The sequence below is a fragment of the Nycticebus coucang genome, chromosome 18 (assembly GCF_027406575.1).
Source record: "Nycticebus coucang isolate mNycCou1 chromosome 18, mNycCou1.pri, whole genome shotgun sequence".
Taxonomy (NCBI): domain Eukaryota; kingdom Metazoa; phylum Chordata; class Mammalia; order Primates; family Lorisidae; genus Nycticebus; species Nycticebus coucang.
In genome coordinates, this window is record NC_069797.1 from 19,601,795 (window position 1) to 19,615,776 (window position 13,982).

A 13,982-nucleotide genomic window follows, 5' to 3' on the forward strand; every position below is an offset into this window, starting at 1 on the left:
TTGTACCCTGTTCCCCCGAAAATAAGACATCCTCCGAAAATAAGACCTACTCACAGGAAAGATAAGACGTCCCCTGAAAATAAGACCTAGCGTGTCTTTGGGAGCACACCTTAATATAAGACACTGTCTTATTTTCGGGGAAACAGGGTAATAAACCTGTGAAACCCAGACAAGAAAGGATGTCCAAGTGTCCTGAAGTACAAAAATCCTACACAAACCTCAGGTGTTATTTTTCTCCTACAGCCTACGTACCTTTAACATTACATAGGAATATGTCCTACCTTGGTTGCTCTTCCTAATATAATGCTCTGATATATACTTTCCCCCCCAATTTTGTTTGTATGTGTTCTCTGCCTATTAAACTTGACAGTAAATTAACTCAAGGGCAACGATCATGTCTTGGTAAGGCAAGTTAAAAATATCATCTCTGGTGTCACATTGCCGGGGTTTGTCTCCCAGCTCTGCCACTTACCAGCTGGTGACGTTAGTTCCTTATCTGTCATATGGCAACAGAAGCTTCCACCTTACGGAGTTGTTATGGGGCTTAAACTAGATAGTGTGATTAAAACGTTCAGCACATACCTGCCACGTAATATGTGCTTAAAAAATTTGAGTTGTTGTCTGTAATGAGGAAGATGATGACGTTGATGTCTTTCTTTTGCAGGAATGGAGCTGGGATTTAGCTGGATATTAGAATTATCTGGGAAGCTTTTACTTAATATAGCATAGTTGTACTTATTTGGGAGCACGTGTGATATTAATATTTTGCTGTCTGTAATACAATGTAATTACCAAATCAAGATAATTAGAACATCCATTGCCTCAAACACTTGACACTCACATACAGAAGGGCCAATAGAGAACCCCTGAGGGCACAGGGTACTTAACACTTCTGGGGATATAATTGGCAGAGAATAACTAAATATGTTTAGCTCATTACCTTCCATCATCTGGGCCTCCTAGCGATAACAAGTACAGATCATTGGGTGAAAAGGCCAGAGCTTGAATTTTGCCCTTGTGAAGTGAGAGCCGAGCGATCAGCTCCCTTTTCTTATAATCCCACAAAATGATATCTGCCTGGAGGCAAGAACACAAGATTAGATAGGCTTTGAAAGACTGAGGAGCTAGCTACCTCTCCGGGTGAAAAATAATCAGTAACATCACTTTGCTTTGCTTTTTTTTCCCCCAAGACACCAAGACAGAGTCTTGCTGTGTTGTCCAGGCTGGTGTACATTATCATAGCTCACTGCCACCTCTAACTCCTGGGCCCAGGCGATTCTCTGGCCTCAGTCTCCCAAGTCCCTGACACTACAGGCATACATCCCCAGGCTCAGCTAATTTTTAAAATTTTTTTGTAGAGACGGAGGTCTTACTATGTTGTTCGGGCTGGTCTTGAACTCTTCTCCTTAAATGATCCTCCTGCCTTGGCCTCCCCAAGGGCTGAAATTGCAAGTGTGGGCCACTGTGCCGGGCCTAATGTCACTTTTCTAGAAATTAGATCATGTTTGATAAACATGACAGCAACAAAATGGAAATAGTTTTAAGTGGTGACTTGTTTGTGAGCATTATCAGTCCCAAGGTGCAACCTCTGGTGTGAAAACATCAGGTCCCTTTACTCTCAGCCTGACAGAAAGAAAAGGAGTTGAAAGAAAAATGAAAAGGAAGACGAACAAAGGGTAAAAGGCAGGGCAGCAGAGAGCTAACAGCCCAAAGTGGGGCAGTTCTTCTAGGGAGGCACCTCTAAATAAATTCGTAAGGAGTTATTTTCACTTGGTTCACCTTGAACCCCATGAAAGTGACTTGTCCGGAGGCGATGTAATCTCCTCTTGTGGAGATGGCCAAACAGGAAACATTGTTGCCATGACCTTGCAGGAAATTCTGCTCATTGGTATTTATTGCCTGAATGAGAACTGTGCAACCCAGTGGATAAATCAGATGTTCCTGGTCAGGATGGCATTTGAGACCTTTGGGCACGTGTCCTAAAAGAGAGAGATTAAAAGTCATAATAATCAGGGGCAGAAGTGGCTGGTCATTTTCTACTTGAGTATAAGAGACAACACTTTTGAAATAAGCCTTAGTTCAACTAAAATAGGTTGGGGGTAATAAGTAATTTTATTCCCCTAATAAGAAGGTTGGTCTAATACATGGCTTCTTGAAATTTAATGTATATAAAACCCCCCAGGGATCCTGTTAAAAAGCAGGTTCTGATGTCAGCTCTGGGGTGGAGCTGAGATTCTATAATTCTAATAAGCTCTCAAGTGATGCTTGCATTGGTCCAGGAACCTCCGTTTGGGCAGCGAGGGCCAATTCTCGTACTCGTAGGAAGCCTGAGAGCAGACAGCAGGAGCAGCCTGATTGGTGAGTGCACAGGCACAGGGAATGTGACTCAACCACTCAGGCAAACATCTGGTAAAAATAAAACTTTGGCTCATTTTGCTTTGCATAGTGTATGGTGTAACATCCTTCAGGTTCATCCATGTTGTTGCAAATGATTTCCGTGTGTGTGTGTGTGTGTGTGTGTATTATTGTTAGGAATTCATTGAGGGTACAAGAAACCAGGTTACACTGAATGATTTCCTTCTTTTTTTCTTTGGCAGTTTTTTGCCAGGGCTGGATATGAATCCACCACCTCTTGCATATGGGGCTGGCACCCTACTCCTTTGAGCCACAGATGCCACCCATGATTTTCTTCTTAAGGCTGAATAATATTCTATTGTGTTATACTTATTTAACACATTTTCTTCATTCATTCATCTGTCGATCTGTTGATGGACACCCACATCTTGGCTACTGCAAATAAAACTGCAGTGAACATGGAGATGTAAATATCTCTTCAAGACACTGATTTCATTTTATTTGGATTATATATCCCACGTCAGGTTGCTGGGTCACATGCTGGTTCTATTTTTAATTTTCTGAGGAACCTCCTTCCTTTTTCCACGATGGCCATACTGATTTACACTCCCACCAACAGTGGACAACATTTCTCTTTTCTCCACATCCTCACCAACCCTTGTTATCTTTTGTGTACTTGAGATGCTGCAGTTTCATTGGGCTTTTGATGATAATTAGAGGTGTTGAGCCACTTTTTATATACCTGTTGGCTACACATCCTTTTTTGAACCTCGAGGACATTATACTAAGTGAAATAAGCCAGAGAGAGAAAGACAAATACTGCATGATCTCACTTATATGAGATGTGGGATCTGAAAAAGCCAAACTCATAAAAGCAGAGAGTAGAACGGTGGTTGCCAGGGGCTGGTGGGTGGGGAAACAGGCAGATGATGGTCAAAGGCACCAAGGTTCAGTTATGCAGGACAGGTAAGTTCTGGAGAAGTAAATGTACCCTACAGTGACTACAGTCAATAACACTTCATTGCATACTTGAAATTTGCTAAGAGAGTTGATCTTAAGTACTCTCATCACACACAAGAAGAGGTACCTATGTGAGGTGAATATGTTAGCTTGATTGTGGGCATCATTTCACAATGTTTATGTGTAACTTAAATCTACATAATTTGTATTTGTCAAGTATATTTCAATATAACTGACAAAAACTTTTTTATTTATTTACTTATTTTTTTGAGACAGAGCCTCAAGCTGTTGCCCTGGGTAGAGTGCCATGGCATCACAGCTCACAGCAACCTCCAACTCCTGGGTTTAAGCGATTCTCTTGCCTCTGCCTCCCAAGTAGCTGGGACTACAGGCGCCCACCACGACACCAGGCTATTTTTGGTTATAGTTGTTATTGTTGTTTGGCAGGCCTGGGCTGGATTTGAACCCACCAGCTCTGGTGTAGGTGGCTGGCGCCTTAGCTGCTTGAGCTACAGGCGCCGAGCCAAGAGAAAAACTTCTGTAAAATTTGGATTTCAGTTTTAAGTGGTCTTCAGGCCCTCTGAAAAGCTTAAGACTTTTCACAGTGGGAACTCTTTCTTTAGCTCTCACACTCCAAATATTTGCTAAGAAACATCTCAACAATTATAACCCCTTGTAATATGTCCTAATACAAAACAAGTCCTTCCTTATCATTCATCTTTGGTCAGAAAGTTTTTTTTTGAGACAGAGTCTCAAGCTGTCGCCCTGGGTCGAGTGCCGTAGCGTCATAGCTCATAGCAGTCTCCAACTTGGGCTCAAGCGATCCTCTTGTCTCAGTTTTTTGTATTTTTAGTAGAGATGGGGTCCCGCTTTTGCTCAGGCTGGTCTTGAACTCGTGAGCTCAAGCAATTCACCCACCTCAGTCTCCCAGAGTGATAGGATTATACCCATGAGCTACCTCGCCTGGCCTGAATTTTGTTGTTGTTGTTGTTGTTAATCTTCATATTTATTTTATAACATAAACCTTAATATCAGCTTGCCTGGTTAGAAATCACGTTTGCATTTTTAGTGAAATTAATGTAGGTATAAGGCAAAAAAGGCAAGTTGAGAGGGCCTGAGGGCAGCCATTTTGGCTGATACCAGACCCTAACCACCCTGAATAAGGAATTGCCAGCAAGTTGCCAGCCCATGGCCATCCATGGATGGATGAATTCCTAAGCTGGAGGCCTTACCAACTATTTGTGCTTCACTTTCGGTTATAGCAGTTTGTAATTTACCATTGTGGCCTGACCACAAGACAATGCTGACCATGTACAGGGCTTTTAAACACTCAGAAAAGTTATCACTGCCGCCTAAGGGCTCCCTCTCCTACTTGAGAAAGGACCCCTCCTCTGTGGAGTAAGATCTGTCGTCTGTCTCTGTCTCAGTGAAACCTTTCTGTCGCCAAAGGACTTGCTCTCAAATTCATTCCTGCAAGAAGTTTGCTTGGAGAGTTCAAGGGCTTTCCTCCCTTCCTTGGGGCGCCCCCTGCATCACCCTTCTGGTGACCCAGATAGGACAAAGTGAGACCCCACCTGAACCCCAAATTAAGACCATATGGCATTAGTCAGAACCTGAGGGACAGATGAGTCTCCCTTTGTCTAGTGTGGTAACCTTGAGTTCTTCTGGTTCTTTTGTCTTCTACAGTCTTGGACTCTTACATTCACATTTGAATCTCTGACTTGAGTGTTTTTCTCAATTTCAGATGAGTAAGGGAGGTGGCTACAGGGTCTCTGACTTTGTAGCTAGGGCCTCTTACTTTATGTTCTGTTGTCCAGGTGTCCTGGACAGGACTACTGCTGGCCAGTCCCGTCTTTCGCTGCCAGCCCCAAAGACCCATATCTTTCCCACTCTGTTCTTGAGATTTTCCTTCTGAATTAGAGGACATAAACTCACTCCATCCGCCTAGCTGTAGTTCCCTGGGTAACAGGGTGGCAGGTTTTAATCCCCTTGCAGTAAAGATTCTAGTAGTTGGCAGACACCAGATAACCCTGGCCTCAGGAGATGGTGGGCAGGAGTCCAATAATTCACTTCCTTCTTTGGCTTCTGCGCCTCAGTTTCTTGTGTTTCGGATGGTGACCCCACTGACCTGTCTTGCTCGATAGTGCATACATTCATGTTCTGTTTCTTTCATTGCTGCGTTTATAACCTCCACTTTGGCCATTTGGGCAACTGTTTCCATACCATATAGGGCAGGGCCCTTTCCTTGTTTACTTTGAAATTCTTTTTCCTTTGGTTTGGAGACATTCCTTGTTGGGGTGACTCTGTGATGCCAAAGCCACGTTACTTCAGTGACCCCAATTTGGAGGTTAAAAAAGGCCCTTTGGGGACACCAGTTGGCTGAAACAGGCCACATGCTGTCCCTGGGTTTCCCCTGGGTTTTTTGGCATTTGGAAAAGAGATCCTTGCTGATTAGCTTAAGCCTGGATTTGAGGTGGGTAACCGCATTAGCAGCCGGTCCGGATTTGTCTCTTTCTTACAGAAGACGAAGCCGCCCTGGGCTCTCTGTCAGCAATTTCCCTGCTGCCTCTGTTCTACTACTCACTCCCAATGACCTGTCTTTGACTGCCCTAAAGTGAAGACTTACCATTTTCCCCAGCAGCCGGCTGATTGTCATTCTTTGGGTTGTGAGTTTTGCCACTGTGAACAACGCCATTGGGACAATTGGCAACAAAAAGATTTACTACATTATTACCACTGTGTGGGTCAGCGGCATGCGCCCAGGACTCCTATGCCCCAGCTTTATCTTTGGTTTCTTAAGTGAGCTGGGTTTGTGATCTGTTCAACTTGCTTGGGATCTCACAAACCTGTCTGTTATCTATTTCTCTTCCAATAAACTTTCTATGGCTGGTTGGTTCCCTGTCCAAGTCTTTCCAGCTTGAAGCCAAAAATCCACTCATCAAATTCCAACTGCTTTCCTTCCTTCATTGAGGGCATTCCCCTGCATCAAGATGGCATTAAGGGTAAAGATTAATTTAAGGAAGAATAATTTTTATAATAATATATTATAGTGCCTTTCTAAAAACAGGGTATGTTTCTCCCTGTCTCTCATTTTATGTCTTCCAGGAGCATTTTCCATTTATCTTTATTAATATCTTACACACTTGTTATTAAATTTATTCCTGTATTTTTTGGTTTCTTTTTGAGACTGGGTCTTGGTATGTTTCCCAGGCTGGTCTCAAACACCTGGTCTTGAACTCTTGGGCTCAAGTGAGCCTTCCACCTCAACTTCCCAAATAGCTGGGATTACAGGTGTGTGCCACTGAAACTGGCTTATTCCCCACTTAAAAAAAAAAAAAAAAAAAAGCTTTATTGTTGTATTTCCTTCCCCAAAAAAGAGTCATGCATATTTATTAATAATAGTTTTCTGATTTTTAAATGAATTGTTCTTTTATATAGGGTGGCCATAAAGTTCGTGTGCATACAAACTTTATGGCCACCCTGTATTTAACTCCTTCTGGAATTTATTTTGGTACATTATGTGATTCTTATAGCTAAGTGGATATTTTTGCTTGGATGGCCAAATGTAGTTATTGAAAATATGATTGCTTTCATTTTAATCATGAGCATTTCCTTTTTATGCAGTAACTTATAAAACCAAGGTTTGTGTCTTAGGCAACCTATTCCTACTAAAAATATATCTATTTTTTTCTAGTTGCAGTCTCCTTATAAACAATCATATGACTACCCATGTAGAAAAAGTAAAATTAGATTTCTACTTCACACCACACACAAACAATACTTTCCAGGTAGATCAAAGACCTAAATGTGACAAACAAGTCAATGTAAACACAAGGCATAAGAAATGACTTTCTAGTCACGACACAAAAAGCTCTGAACAGAAAAGGCTGATATATTTATCCTGTTATATTAAGCATTAAAAACTTCTAATGACAAAAGGCAAAATGAAAGGAAAAGCCAAAATTAGGTGAAGATATTTGCAATGCACATTAATAGACAAAGGATCATTGCCATAATATAGAAAAAAACGTCCACAAAGCAATAAGAAAAGAACAAACTTCCCAGCAGAAAAACGAGCAAAGGATACTGAATGGGCAATTTATGGTGAAGAAAATCCAAAAGTAAATAAACAAATAGGTGTGCAACTTCACATGTAACCAGGGAAATGCAAATTATATAAAAAATGAGATACTATGTCACAGCCACCATAATAGCTGAAGTTAAAAAGGCTACATAACCTGCCCAGAGATAACCTTGTTAACATGTAGGTGTGTATTTCTTCAGATTTATTTTCTTTGCATTTAATAACTAATGTTCTTAGTTGCAAACAAGAAGGGTCAACTCTGGCTAAACTGAGCAGAAAAAGATATTTCATGGAAGGAATACAAATAGCTTACAGAATTTATAGGAAAGGTAGAAAATCACACTTGAAAAATGAGCAGGATTAATGAGAAGGCAAGACCCAAACTAAGGACCTTTCATTGCCACACCTCTCAAGAGTTGAGGAAACACTGGACTTCCACTGCACTCTGCTCCTTTGCATCAGTTCCTTAAGAGTGGAACTTCTCAGTGGGGACATCTGATTGGCTGAACCTATTATGTCACATCCCTCTCAGTTGGCTGGCAATGGGGACATCTGATTGGCTGAACCTATTATGTCACATCTCTCTCAATTGGCTGGCAATGGGGACATCTGATTGGCTGAACCTATTATGTCACATCTCTCTAATTGGCTGCCAGGGAGGTAAGAAGAGTAAATGCTTTTAGGATCTCACCAAAGGCAGTGGAACCTGCTCCTGCCTATCTTGGGGTTCTCCTCAAATTAGAATGGTATTCAGATAGTAAGTAGCCAAACTACACAGGTTCACTACAATGAATATTCTTTGCTCTCTTCTCCATACTCGCACTAGTCTCTCTCCCTGCGTCTCTCACACAACACACACACAATACACATTATTTAAACTATAATAGGCTCATATCATACATACTATTAGGCAAAGGGTATCTTACACTTAATATATCTTTGACATCTTTCTTTGCTATTCCAAAGAGATTGACTTCATTTTTCTTAAGAGTTATACGGTATACAAAAGGATTATAATTTAAAAAATAATTTATTGGGATGAAATTCACATAATATAAAATTAGCCATTTTAGCACAAATAATTTAGTGGCATTTAGTACATTCACAATATTGTGTAACCACCACTTCTATCTAGTTCCAAAACATTTCCGGATTATAATTTTTTTTTTTTTTGGTAGAGACAGAGTTTCACTTTATTGCCCTCGGGTAGAGTGCCGTGGCGTCACACAGCTCACAGCAACCTCCAACTCCTGGGCTTAAGCGATTCTCCTGCCTCAGCCTCCGGAGTAGCTGGGACTACAGGCGCCTGCCACAACGCCCGGCTATTTTTTGTTGCTGTTTGGCCGGGGCTGGGTTTGAACCCGCCACCCTCGGGTATATGGGGCCGGCGCCCTGCTCACTGAGCCACAGGCGCCGCCCAGGATTATAATTTTTAAAACTAATTTCTTACCAAGGGAAATTTTGGTTGTTTCCTCCAATATTTGGGCTATTCTAGATAATAGCACAGCGAACCTACCTATATACAATTTTTTTCTGAAAAATTGAATAAGTGGTTAAAATTCTTAAAAGCACAAAGATTATCCTGATTAAAAATTGTAATAAATACTACAAATCTGTTGTTTAAAGGTTGTAAAATTTATACTGGCAATGGGAATTGAGAACCATTCCTTACTCTCATCATACTATTATCCACATTTTTGGTTTTTGCCAGTTTGAGATGTTAAAAAAAGAAAAGATTGGTTAAATAGCATTTTTAAACTTTCTGAACTAATAGCAATTTCTATTTTTTCATTTATATTTTTTTGCCCATTATTTATTTCCAGGGTCTGGCTATATTTTATGAAAGGCCAGTGAGTAAATATTTTAGGCTCTGTGGGCCATATGTTCTCTTTTGCAGCTACTCATCTCTGCTGGTATAGTGTAAAAACAGCCATAGACAATGCATGAATGAATGGGCAGGGTTGGGTTCCAATAAAACTTTATTTATAAAAACACATAGTGGGCCAAGTTTGGTATAGTTTGTAGACACCAAATCTATTTTGTTGTTGTTGCTGTTTTTATTATATAAGAGCTGTCTGGATAGAAATTATGGGCTAATCTACTCTGGTCAATTGATGTATGTGACCTAACTCAATAACTACAGCTTTATGAAATGTTTTCATATTCAACACTACTGTGTTTGGTTTGTTTAAATAATAAATTCATGCCAAAATACATACCTACAAGTATCAAGTATAGTTATTAATACATATTGATGCCTTCAAATTAAAATTCAAGTTTAATAATGTAAGACTACAGTGAATTCTAGTGTCAAGATAAAAAAAGGCCTTCGTTTTGATTCTAATTTGTTTCCACGTGAAGTGTGAACTCAGTTACCTGGTATTTAAGGCCTCCGAAATATAATCCCAGGCTTTCTTTCCTATGTTATTCTGCCAGTCCCTGAACAAAATAGCCATGTCCAGCTATTTGCCACTCACCAATGAGGCCCCACACTCTGAACTTTTTCTTCTTCGTCTCCTTATGCCTGCTACCTGGAATATTCTGCCTTCAATCTTTACCAATTGCTTCCTACCCAATTTTCAAGATACTTGAATTTAAAGATCAACTCTTTCAATCTGAGAATAGAATCCCTTCTCCCAAACTTTCATAAAGCTTTGTCTATTCTCTTTTCTGAGAGCTAGTACAGACTTTTTAAATAAAAAATTTTCATTGAAGACAAAATACAGAAAACTCAATAACTTTTTTTACCAAGAAGTACTTTGCATTCCAGATGTCTCCCATGTACCTTCTTCCAGTCTGTTTCTCTCCAAAAGTTAGTCACTGCTCTGACTTGTATTCCTGTAGGTTAATTTCCCCCATTTTAGAACTTTACACGAATGGAATGATATAATATTAACTCTTTTGTGTCTGGTTCTTTTCATTCAATATTATGTTTGTGAGATCTATCCATGTTGTTGTATAGTTATAGTTCCTTCTTTTTAATTGCCACGTAGTAGTCTATCATATGAGTACTGTATATTACAATTGATTTGTCCTTTATACTTTCTATGGACTTTTTTTTTTTTTTTAAGACAGAGCCTCAAGCTGTTGCCTTGGGTAGAGTGCCATGGCATCACAGCTCACAGCAACCTCCAACTCCTGGGCTCAAGCGATTCTCCTGCCTCCGCCTCCCAAGTAGCTGGGATTACAGGTGCCTGCCACAATGCCTGGTTATTTTTGGGTTGCAGCCATCATTGTTGTTTGGTGGGCCCAGGCTAGATTCGAACCTGCCAGCTCAGATGTAGGTGGCTGGCACCTTAGCCACTTGAGCCACAGGTGTCGAGGCTCTATGGACATTTTGGTTGTTTATAATTTTTCTTTTGAGACAGATCACTTTCTGTTGCTACAGGCCAAAGTACTGTGGCATTAGCCTAACATGCAGCAACCACAAACTCCTGGGGTCAAGTGATCCTCCTGCCTCAGCCTCCCCAGTAGCTGGGACTAAAAGCACTTGCTGCAACATCTGGCTAATTTTCCCATTTTTAGTAGAGACAGGCGTCTCACATTTGCTCAGGCTGGTCTTGAACTCCTGAGCTCAAGAGATCCTCCCGTTTTGGCCTCCTGGAATGCTAGGATTACAGGTGTGAGCCACTGAACCTGGCTGGTTGTTTCTAATTTTTAGCTATAGAAATAATGCTGTTAGAAATATTTCTGAATGTGTTTTTGTATATTTTTCTGATGCCTATAGACACAGCATTTGGAGGATACATCAAAAATCTTTAGAATGTACTCAGCATTTACCTAAGAAAAAAAGTTAAAGCACTAAAAGATTTAGTTATGTAGATGTTTTGGTAGCATTTTAAAATAAATGCAAAAATGGAAATTATGCTAAATTCTTAATAGCAGGGCATTATTTAAATAAACTATGGCACAATATGCAATAGAATATTAAATATTACATTACAGTTATGTCATAGAGAATATATTTTTATTTCTTTTTTTAAAGATAGGGTTGTTTGTTTCATTATTTCTTATATTTATTGCTAAGGAAAGATTTATATGACACACTGTTAACTGAAAATAAAAATCTGGTTGTAAGAGAATTGATCCCCTGAATTTTCAGCCCATAACATACTATTTGGTGTATATTCTGGTTTCTCTGCAAATCATATAAATCTTTTATCTTTAACATACTATTTGGCACACAGTGGTTTTAACCAAATGTATATTTAACTGTGTGAAAGAATATAAATGATCACAAAACCAACAAGGTAAAAACAATTTGATCAGTTTGGGCCATTTTAAAAGGAATTGGTAATTACCACGGAAGACATTAGGCTATAATTTACTATATATTTGCTCTTACAACTCTCTACAAAACAGCATGAATTCGGTTGCAGAACTCAATGTATGCAGGTATACACTGGTTCACCAGTAACTCTCGGCAATTCAGTGCAGGCTACTCAATTCCTTTACTAATGATCTTTAAACACGTCTTAAGATGGCTGGTATTCAGGGGTAAGGTGCCCACTTTCTATTAAAGACTGTTAAAGTAAAAGGAGAGTCAGGAGCTGAGTCCTAGAATGTGCTTGGAAGTTTAAATGGTGACTGTTTTGCATCTTACATTACTATAATTTTAAAGGTTTCAGGCATCACAACAAACTTTTTAAAAGGATTGGTTTTTCTCATCTCTCCAAAAGAAAAAAAACCCAAAACGAAATAAACAAAACTCTAGCATTTTTCTCCTTTAATGTTCTAAAAGAATAGGCAGTCCCATAAAAGATATGAACAGAGACCCAGCCCCGCCTCTGATCAAAACATCTCACTCCTTCAGCTCCCCCTAGTGTCCCCTTCTGCATCTGTCTTGGTCTGAAATCCTCACCATTTAGAATCCTCCCTTCCTTCGGGTTACAGGACCGTTCACCCTCTAAAGCTGTCGTTCAAACACACCTTCTCTTTCTAACCCCTTCTCATTAGTACATCAGCTGGGATTTCAGAAGATTTATTAGTTAGTCCCAGGGGCTGGCACAGCATCCAGTGGTTACAGAAGGGCCAAGGGTTTTGCAGGATGCGTGGGACCCTTAGCCGGTGAGGGCTGATCTAGTGCGAGAAGGGTTACAAATACCCTTACTCATCTGCCCGGCCCAAGGAGGAGGCATTTGATTCCTTTTAGGTGCTGGCGCTTGTTTGAGCTGGTAAAAGCCATCCCATTCCCTGAGGTTCAGAGCAAGGAAGTTACTTTTCAAGGCCTTGGGGCTGGACGTGCTGTACTAGTCTCCCCGCGTTTGGTCCCAGCCAGGGCTGTTACCATTGTCCCTCACTGCCTTTCGGGTGCCACCTGGTGTCTCTCTGTCCCTATTTGCACTAAACGTCGTCGGGGTTCCTAAACCAGCCAGTCCAGAAATGCTGGAGGCCTCACCATTGAAGCCGATCACGGCGTCAAGTTCCAGCTCCGCCACCTGGGCCTCGGGCGAAATTTGGTCTTCCATCGCTTCCAGACTGTACTCCCTAGCCTCTCAGCCGGGTAGGGTGCTGCGTCCACTGTCGTTATGGTAACGCATTTGCGCATGCGCGGCAGGTCCATACCCTAGCAGAAACCCCGCGCTGGGAGTTCGAGTTGGTTTGTGCTCTTGCAACTGAGGGGAGGGCTTTCCTTTGCTATTTCTCTGGGAATGGCATGAAATGTGAAGAACTAATTCCCCGTCCCTCTAAAGAGTCGGTAACATTTTTTGGCAACGATATAACCAAGCACTTAATGAATGGTATTTTAAATATATGTTATAAAGCACAGAAGAATTGGTGGGAAGGTTGCTATAAAATAATATATACAGGGCGGCGCCTGTGGCTCAAGGAGTAGGGTGCCGGTCCCATATGCTGGAGGTGGCAGGTTCAAACCTAGCCCCGGCCAAAAAAAAAAAAAATAATAATAATAATATATACAATCATTGATATTTCTTTGGGCCCTTGTTTGAAGCAGTATAAAAACATCTTAAAGCTTTTAAAAAGGTTTTATTTGGTATAATTTACATATCATAAACTTCACTTAAAATCAGTGTTAGTAAGTTTACGAACTTAGTAAGTGTGCCACTATGACCACAATCCAGTTTGTTCGTTTTGTTTTGTTTTTGGATCAGGTAACTGCTAGAGAGAGGTCTTGCAGTGTTCCCAGCTCCTGCAAAAATGCTTAGATTCTATTCAACAATTTTGTTTTAATTGAGCCCAGCAGTTCGCGTGTCCTAGTTGGAGTAGATTGCTCGAATCTACTGTCCCCCGAGGAGCAGTTCGCTTTATCTGTCATACCTCTTATACCCCAATGCATTCACTTTGCAAACTCCAGGCTCCGGTCGCGCACGGGCCGAACTGCGGGAAGTGAGCCGCGCGGGCCGCCGTAGTCAGCTGCTGCAAGCAGGAAGTGTCCGAGCAGAGGGCGGAATCTGCAGGATGGCACCGGACCCCTGGTGAGCCCCGGGTGAGGGCGGAGGTGAACCGCTGGACCTGCGGGGAGGCCGGGCTTCCAGGGAGCTGGAGATCACTTAGCATTGCCGCTGGAGGCCTTTCGAGATGAGGGGCAGGAGCAGGGAGACCCCTCCCCTGATTAGGGGGA

The 13,982-nt window shown here is 41.2% G+C and overlaps 2 protein-coding genes across 3 annotated transcripts in view; one reads left to right on the plus strand and one right to left on the minus strand.

The window, feature by feature from the left end:
• Window positions 1-12,868, minus strand: part of CFAP52 (cilia and flagella associated protein 52) — a 71,485-nt gene extending 58,617 nt beyond the window's left edge. The window contains exons 1-3 of one of the 2 annotated variants that reach the window (XM_053569191.1): window positions 12,798-12,868; window positions 1,780-1,979; window positions 941-1,077 (exon numbers count right to left, since the gene is read on the minus strand). In XM_053569191.1, coding sequence (XP_053425166.1) covers window positions 941-1,077; window positions 1,780-1,979; window positions 12,798-12,867 — 407 coding nt within the window. In that variant the 5' untranslated portion in view covers window position 12,868. The remainder of the gene's footprint in view (window positions 1-940; window positions 1,078-1,779; window positions 1,980-12,797) is intronic. The other variant, XM_053569192.1, reaches the window with a different exon arrangement.
• An 812-nt stretch (window positions 12,869-13,680) lies between these two features.
• Window positions 13,681-13,982, plus strand: part of STX8 (syntaxin 8) — a 284,840-nt gene continuing 284,538 nt past the window's right edge. The window contains exon 1 of the mRNA XM_053569193.1: window positions 13,681-13,836. Coding sequence (XP_053425168.1) covers window positions 13,820-13,836 — 17 coding nt within the window. The 5' untranslated portion in view covers window positions 13,681-13,819. The remainder of the gene's footprint in view (window positions 13,837-13,982) is intronic.